General features: G+C 29.6%; 1 protein-coding gene across 1 annotated transcript; it reads right to left on the reverse strand.

The window, feature by feature from the left end:
* Positions 1-1,016: 1,016 nt before the first annotated feature.
* Positions 1,017-6,145, reverse strand: LOC132932882 (uncharacterized). Its single transcript, XM_060999230.1, is given in 15 exon segments — positions 1,017-1,020; positions 1,110-1,226; positions 1,328-1,530; positions 1,597-1,691; positions 1,795-2,094; positions 2,162-2,385; positions 2,735-2,927; positions 3,216-3,476; positions 3,538-3,760; positions 4,110-4,381; positions 4,741-4,864; positions 4,866-5,004; positions 5,099-5,212; positions 5,445-5,519; positions 6,102-6,145. Coding segments are annotated over 15 exon segments (2,388 nt in total).
* Between the last annotated feature and the right edge of the window lie 3,328 nt (positions 6,146-9,473).

Consider the following 9,473-nt stretch of genomic DNA (forward strand, 5'->3'; position numbering starts at 1 on the left):
AACAAAATAATAGTGTTGCATTATAAAACATATATAGGTACCTATATAGTAATTTATCTATCTAAATAATTTAGGTAATTTAAATCTAACATTTAATCTTAATAATAATATGTTAGGTGTATTGAATTAAACTTTAAAACTAATATTATATAATAAAAACAAAAAATTAATAATACATTTAAGAATATGCAACAATTCCTATATAAAATAGGTACCTACATTCTATTATTGTTGTGGTTTCTTATTTGATACCTATTTCCAAGTCTTTAAGAGGCAGTCACAGTAAAAGTGAAACGAATACAACGCTCAATAGATGGCATTGTGCGCTGTATCGTCGCCGTTGCGGCAGACCGTAACCCCGCCCATTATATCCTCGACTTGGTCCGCGCGCACTATTTTCGGGAGCGGTACATTATTACTACGGAGGCGGTCATGATGAGCGTTTGACGTATTATAATATTTCGCGTGTATAATGTTTTATGCACTCGGCGCGCTTGCTCCTCACTTTGCATTCACAACCTACCTTACCTACTAATTGACTTACGTTCATTTTAACTTTTAAATGTGTACAAATATATAAAGCACAACAGTCAACAACGTATACACAACATAGATTGATTTACATTCATAGCATAATTACCTACTTTTGAAATATACATACTATGAAATATATACCTATATTATTCTAAGTTTTAATTATTTTTTTTTAACATTGGTAATTTTGTAATTATTACACATAATATTATATTATTGAGGAAGATTTTTATATGACATTCTTTACATTATTGTGTTCAACATTTTGTATCAATGTATCTATGTATTTCTAATGCGATCATTCATCTCAGCGATGGGCATACTCATAATCGAATTAAATATGATAGACAATAGGTAGCATTTATTTTCAACTCAAATTAAAAAATATTTATTTATTCAAGAATAAAGGAAGACATTATATTGATATGTGCATTGTACATAATAGATACGAGTGTTGGTGAGATGCTGATATTGGAAATAAATCATCTAGAAAAAAAAATGATATTGTATTATATATAATAGTATTATGGGTATTTAATAAACCTATGTAGGTAATAAAAAAAGTAAAAAAATACTTTTTTTTGGCTGCTTGTTCTTTTAAAATTCTCGGTGGATCGATAATGTCGGTAACTAGATGCCTCTTACCAAACTGCGGATTAATTAATTCCGGCAATAAACATTCATTATAGAATCTAAATACGAGATATACAATAATATATGGTTAAATTTGTGAACATATATTTAAAAATTAATTAAATTAAAAATGGTTTATACTAATTAATATTATACTTACAAATGTATTTGAGACTGTATTTTTTGATACCAAAAGTTATCATCGATAGTAATACATACATTATAATACCAATTTTCTGTATAAATAAAAAAATTACATTTTTTTCTTTTGGTTACGTGCAATTGAGTCTGAACTTGGTAATAATAATTATGGTTAGTTTTTAAGCTAACATTGTTTTGTTTGTCTTTAAAACAAAAAGGAATCTACAGAAATTTAAAATTGTTTAAAAATATTAGGTAAGGTAGGTATTAAAAATCTAAATGTATTACTTTTCCTTCGTCTATAGCATCGAATATATCAGAAAAATTCCTAGCCGAAAACGGACATTTAATTTCGATGATCGAATCTTCGCCAATGAGGCCATCTAAATAATATAATTTATTGGTTATTATAATTTGGTTTTAATTATTTTAAATTAATTATAACTAATTAGGTATTGTTATTTAATAGTTTTTGCTTTTAACTACCTGGACTTGCGGCTAAATATAGAATGTTCTCATCTACACACAAACCCACAGGTGCAATTATCAAATTATATAAACTTTCAAATTTTTGTTTTGCTTCGATCTCCATTACACGTCCATATTCAATAGCCTTTATTTTTATGTTTATGCAACTATAGAGCAAGTCGTATACAATCTTTTTACAAGATGTATATTGTCGCATTTTGCATATTTTCCCTATATTTGAGGCAGTAATTCTTTTTTTTCTCTCCGAATACCAAAGTTGGGATTTAGATTGATCTTTGGTTTCGTTTTCCAATTTTTCTGAAAAATTAATACAAAAGATTCATATAGCATCAATTTTATTCGATACCTAATTAAAATTTTTTACCTCGATTAGTGGTCTTAAATTCGTTGAGAAAATTATCTTTTCTTATTTTGAATTCTGCAGGAGTTAAATCGTCAACCAACTCATCTGCTAATCCATAGTTTTCATCCGGACCACATTTTTTATTAATTTTTTTATTTTTAGAAGGAAATAACTCTCGGCTTCGTGCATTATTACGTCTCTTTCTCGCAACATCTTTTAAGAATAATTTACTAAATTTCCCTAAAATATTTATAATGAATTATTATAAATTTATATATATTAACATTTTACCTATAATATATAAAATGACAACTCATTATACTTATTTATTTGTTATTTTTATGATATTTTATAAGATATAATTTTATTAATTGACAATTGACAATTGTCCAAACTAGTTATTATAAATAGGTACCTGGACTTTTTTCCATCACGTTTTTATTTATTGCTCGCAGGTATTCTTTAGAATTGAAGGACACTACTGCAGCTTCAACCCGGGTGTTGTATGAATTTCGTTGCGATAAATTTATTCTTTTTCCGCCGATGTATTTATTTATAATGCTGTTAAATTGCTCGCATATGTTGTTATCTACGTCTAAAATCAAACTTTCCGAATTTATCACTAAGCGATTAACAATATTTTTTATTTCAACCATCATTCCACAGATTTCTGCACGCTGTACCCAATTTTCTTCTTCTAGAAGTCTTTTTTTACAAAAATAATCGTCACACTTTGAATGTTCACCAAAAATGTGATACGGACTATTAAATAAGTCGGCTGATAAATCTAAAAAAATATATTCATTTAGTACAATACACAAATTTTATACAAATATTAAATTTATAACATATATAGGTTTGTACATATTTATTTATTATTTATAATTAAAATATAATAAACTATTTATAAGAAACCTTTTACTAAATTTTACTATAAAGTATAAATGTATATATTATATTGTCAATTGTGTCACTATAACTAAAATTTTGGGGTGTTTGAATGATTTATCTGTCGACCATAAATCATAATACAGTATAATATACTGTGTATTTATAATTAAAATGTTTTACAAACTTTTAATTTTCTGTGCTGTTGGTACATTTTCATTTTTTCTGTGTCTTATTGCTGTCACAATAGCAGTCCGGAATCTTAATATATTTTTCAAAATAAATTGCCTTAAGTTGATAGGATAATTAGTTTTTTTTGCAATAAAAGTTAATTTTTGGATATAATTCCGTAACATGTGATTACGGCACTCGATCTTCTGCACAATATAATCAGGTCCATAGGGTAGAATTTCTTTAAGTCTTTTAGTGACACTACTGTCACCATCACCTATGAAATCAAAAGTAAATTAATATAGGTGCATAATAGTTTTTAAAATTGAATAACGTACCAATAAGCTTATTGAACTTCAATTTGTGTAGCTCTACACTTTTTAAAAAGCCCTCAGCTATTCCATCTGATTCTATACCGGTGGCTGCTTTTTTCCAGTTTAGAAAACATGTATGAATGCCTGGAGTTTCATTTTTTGTTTCAGCTCGACTACAGATAATACAAAAGCGGTTTCTGATCCCAACAAATAGCACTTTTTTAGTTTTGTATCCAATAATAGTGGCCTGTATATTTTAATATTTTAATAATTATAATTTATTTTTTATAAATAATAATAAATATTATAAATAATTTCTATAGATTAACACGTTATTTTCCACGTTACTAAAATAATAATTATGAATGTAGAATATATAAATGTATATTGTATGACAAACATTAATTTACCTAGCACTGCAGGCTTTATCTAACAATAGTCGAATTATTTGTACTAATTTTGGGAGACAAATATTTCAAATAAAATTTACTTATAAAATAAAAAACAAGGTACCTACTACTTAAATTTTTAAAGTTTGAAAATCATATTTTAATGGGCTTTAAATATATAACGAAAGTACAAAGTATAGTATATACCACTCCGGATAAAGCGTCGTATTTAGATTTATAACTCCGTTTTGACCATTGTCCATCTGCTACAACGGTACAAAACGGTATCCCATCATCGCCAACATCTCCTGCTTCTATTGCTAATTTTCTTTCTTCCTCTCCGGCTTTTTGTATTTCCTCCCACGCTGAGTTATGAATACTAGAGCTTAAGTTTTCATGTTCTTTAAAAAAAGTGGTACTTGTCATGCACGGAATTTCCATTGCAGCTGATAATTCAGCTAGTTGTTTTTGGCCAATTCCTTGAAGATGATTTATAACAATGTATAACTTTTACAACCAACGACAAAATCGAATACAACAAAAACTGTATTGACTATTTTCAATTTTTTTTTTTTTCAAAATTTTAGATTAATGATTTTCTAATAGTGTATAATATTTTAATTTTTTTAGACCCTTATATTTATTGGTTAAAACACTATAACATTTTGATTTTAAAATGGCAACATATAATACAAATTTATGACATTTGAAAATCAAATGACGATAGTGGTTTAATCAGAAAACATAAAAAAAAAAATAATAAGGTAATATAATATTACCTCTATAATTTAGGTAGGTATATATTAAGTAAATCAATATTATTATTTTTTCAACTTACCAATTGCTACAGTTCCATTTGTTACGGCTTTATTTATGGGAAGATATGATTTATCAGATGGTTCTGAAGAAATAACTGTTACAATGTTGCACATTTTGCATTGAAATTTGAATTTGGAAAAAAAAACCATAACGTTTTTCTGAGACAAAAGACATATTCAAAAAAGAACAGTCTAGTCCACTACCATGTGAACTGTTTTGGATTTGTTTAAAAATATAATCAACATCTACAATTCGTCTACCCGATAAATGGTCAGCAAGAACCCTAAATATAAAAAAAATAAAAATAATAATAAAATCGAAAACGAAATTCGAAATAAGAATAATCAAAGAGATTATTGTTTTTTTCTGATACTTACTCAGTATTACTATTTTCCTCAACACATGGTAATGTGTAGGATTCAATATCATTTAAATTAAAAGATTGATTACATTCAACAATTGGGTCAACTTGAACAGGTGTCGAAGTAAACCTAAAGTTTTTAATTAATTCATTATTTCTTAAAAGGTGAAGTCTCAAAAACAAAATACACGATAAAATGTTTGGCACTGCCTACTAATGTACAATAATAGGTAAAAATATATTATGTCAAAATTATGAATAATATAAAATGTACTATAGTTAGATTTAACATTTAACTGGTTTTGTGTTATATTAACACACACACACACACCAATTTATAGGTTCTAAAATAATGTTATTACCTCGAATTTTGATCAACATTGTTGAATCGAATTTGAACTGAAGATTCTTCAGGATCTCTGTCCTCAACAACACCACTAGAGTTTAATTAATTAAAAAAAAAAAAGTAAGTATAATCGCTCTGCTATATAGTAGATGTCAAGTGAACCTCGTCATTGAGTCATAGGTTAGTTTGATTGATGTGTTAAAATATGAAATTCAAACACGTTTTAGATTCTGAGCGGATATTTTATTTGTTAGGTAAAAAATCTTGAAAATTTAATAGCAGGCTCCATATATATTATATAGTAAGATATTATATAGACTGACTGACCGTCTTCGCTCAGAATCGTTTTTCTTATTCAATGATATTATATCATTGGATTCAAATTTAACACAATCCATTACAGTGACTTACTTTTAATTTCAATAATTTCTTTGTTTTATATGTTCAAGATTTTTGGGGTGGTATACATTTTTATCGGCATTTTACAAATGATCAGTGACTTTCTCTATGACGAGGTGCAGTCGAGACTCGACACTAATTATATATATATATATATAACAAAACAATTTTTTTCGTTTTAGATCGGGAGACTAAGCTTATAAAATTAAATTTAAATTGGTAATACACTGTTTTTAATTTTTAAAATAAATAATATGTAATTTAGGGCACTTACCTTGGTTTTTTAGATCGTCTAAGTGCAAGTGTCTTAGTGACCATTTTTTTAGTCGACCGTTTACGCTTTAGCACATTTTTTTTATTTGCCATAATGAACAATGTAGATCCGGAAAATTATAAAAAAAAATGATAAAAATTTTCACAACTGATGTGATCACGTTGAATCATACAGAAGAAATGGTTATTTTTCAGAGTTTACTTTACGATAATTCGAGTATTAAAATAGTTATAGTAATAATTATACTTGAATATTTATTTTTAATTTTTATACATATTTCTGGAAATACAGCAATTAGTCTAGCAATAATCTATTCTCAGAAGCGTTTGTCGTAGTGTCGTCGGCACTCGTCGCCGATCACCGGCGACCGTACGAGCAGTCACTTTTTGGCGTAGTGGGGAATTTGCGACCTCCGTCACAACGGCATGTAGGTGGCAGCACACTATTGCAATGAAATATCAAATCTAACGACGTAAACACGCTGTCGAAAAACAAACGAAAAGCAATTAAAAAGTGGTTTTAGAGTAAAATTACCTATAATAAATTTTATAGAAAACAATATTTGGGAGGGAACCTCATCGGGGTTTTGTATTTATACAAATACACAGCTCGATATTAAAGGCACAAAAATCTTTTTTTTTACATTTTTTAAATAACTGTAACTTTTTTACTGCTTAATATTTCGAAAAACACCGATGAGGTTCCCTCCCAAATATTGTTCTCTATAAATTTCATAATAAGTATTTTTACTCTAAAAACACTTTTTAATGCCGTTTCGTTTGTTTTTCGTAGACGTGTTTTTACCGCTGAAAATAACCAGTGTGACATCCTCTTAATTCTACTATAATTACTTTCTTAAACATGCTTATCCAGCAAAATTCTGATTTTAAGTAGGTACCTATGTTTCTTTAATTAGGTATATTTCATAAAAAATGTGTAATTATATTTAGTTTTAAATAAGTATGTATGTAGGTGACTACTTGATTGATGTAAAATTTATCACAATTATTATAAGTAAGTTAATAATATAAACTAGCATTATTAAAAGAAAGATATTTTTTCTAGGCCTAAGTTCTATAATATATAAATTATTGTTTATATTCAACACTATAACATTATTATTTGGAAATTTAGAAAACTTTGATAAATTACTACTTTTTTATTTTATAGATTACTAGCTCTCCGAGCGTCAACTCAGTGGTCCGAGTAGGCAATCCGACTTCGTCGGATAGCAGACAATATGCGACGGCCGGGTCACGTCGTCAGGTATGCAATCCGACTGCGTCGGATAGCGGACAGCGTTCTTTACTGTGAAAAAAATTTTAAAACATTTCGGGGGTCCATGAAAATCATATAGCCTCCGTCTTTTTATGGGTGTCTAGCAGGTCAGTCACCTCGAATGACGTTCGCCGTAGTAATAAGGGTAGGCTATCCGACAATGTGCGACGACTGGGTTACGTCGACAGGTATGCAATCCGACTGCGTCGAATCGCGGACAGCGTTCATTACTGTCTCCGAAAACAGAAAATTAAGTAATAATGTACGTGAAAAAAAATTCAAAACATTTCGGGCTTCTATGCAAATCTTATAGTAACCGTCTTTTTAGGGTGTCTAGCAGGTCAGTCACCTCAGTGGTCCGGATAATTATATATATGCAGTATAATGTTATACTATGTATACTATGTATATATGTAAATAAACTTTAGGTATATAATAAGCAAACCCATATAATGTTACAAATTACAATAACCAATACGATCTACAAAAACATTAAACATTTCCATGCGTAATATATATTGGAAATATTATGTGAATTTCCAGCGGCCACGTTAATAATTTCTGTCGTCATAAGCTTAGTAGTAGAGTAGAGCAATATAGAAGCGAAACTCGATCAGCGGATCGGGGTTCTGTTTCCCATACGAACCTCCGAAAAACACGGAAACGTTTCCGCGCACCAACATGATGTTTGACCCAAGGTCTCCCGTATCGTGTAATCGGGGGATACGTAACGCGGGGTCGGCTTGTTAAAAGTCGCGCCTACAACTTACTGTAAGTCATTCGCTGATAGCGAGAGGATCGACGATAAACGGTCGGTGATAAGGCCTACCACTTTGGCGGTATTCTGTCAAAGGCGGGAATGTTTGAAAACCATGTTTGCGTGTGTATTAATGAATTTGAGTGATGATCCTGTGGCATTATTATGACTATATGAAAATTTTTTGCAAAAATGAAAAAAAAAATGATGGTCAAAAGTGTAAGGTGTAATGCTGTGTTCGAATGAATAATAAAAATATAAAATATCGATATAATATGTCAATTCAATAAATCAGCCGTGCGATATCGTCACCCGCATGGGTTACCTGCCTTGACTCTTGTTATTGTCGCCGCTCTAAGACTGCGCCGACGACCCGACGTCCGACTATAACCGTTATTAAACATCCGACAGCCGTGAATAACAGAAAACACGTGAGTATACAATTTAGTATTAATTTAATTTGTTGCTTTTTAAAACATTGACCGCAGATCGTAGGTATTAATCAATCAATGTAATGTAACACATGCTTTCCGTTCAACGAATTTAATATTTTATCATACCATCGACTTAATAATACCGACAGATCACTTATTGTTTGTTTTACTATACACTTTCTTTATTGCTTTTTATTTGTCAACTTCAGAATGAGTAACAAAGTCTAAAACATTAACGGCAATTGCCAAGCGTACATCAGGGCCTTGTTTTTTTAACACGTTCAACGCGGATCGTATATAATAATTTATTAATTTAAATAATAAAATAATAATATAAATTTGCGAAGAAAATCGAGCCTTAGTTTTGTCTGCAACACATGCTATCTGTGAAACTAAATATTTTTTCTATTTTTTGTTTTTGTTTTTAACACGGTCACCGCCGATCGTATTTACCAATTAATTTGAACGCTGGCTTAGTTTTAGTGTGCACCATATTATGCATTTCGTTAGACAAATTGAATATTTTATAATGCCACAAACATAATAATGCAGACCAATCAATTGTTCTTTTCAACTGTCTTATTAAATTTAGAATGAGCCTCTTCAATATAAGCCACAGCTGCACAGTTTATGTGAACCACGGGCAAGACCGCGCTCAGCGTAAGTATAAATTTGTATAAGATCATTGGTTAATATATTATATATTATCTACCCGTTTCAGAATGTTATAACTGTTATGTATATTATGTATATAATTGTAATTTATATTGTAGCCAAGCCCAGAGGTGGCCCGTTGAAAGGGGGCGGTGGTGGTGGTGATAGCGATGGCGGTGGTGGTGGAGGTCGCGACCGAAGTAAGCATACATTTGTATAAGACTATTGGTTAATATATATATATTGTAT

This window comes from Metopolophium dirhodum, chromosome 1, assembly GCF_019925205.1.
Source record: "Metopolophium dirhodum isolate CAU chromosome 1, ASM1992520v1, whole genome shotgun sequence".
NCBI classification, from domain to species: Eukaryota; Metazoa; Arthropoda; class Insecta; order Hemiptera; family Aphididae; genus Metopolophium; species Metopolophium dirhodum.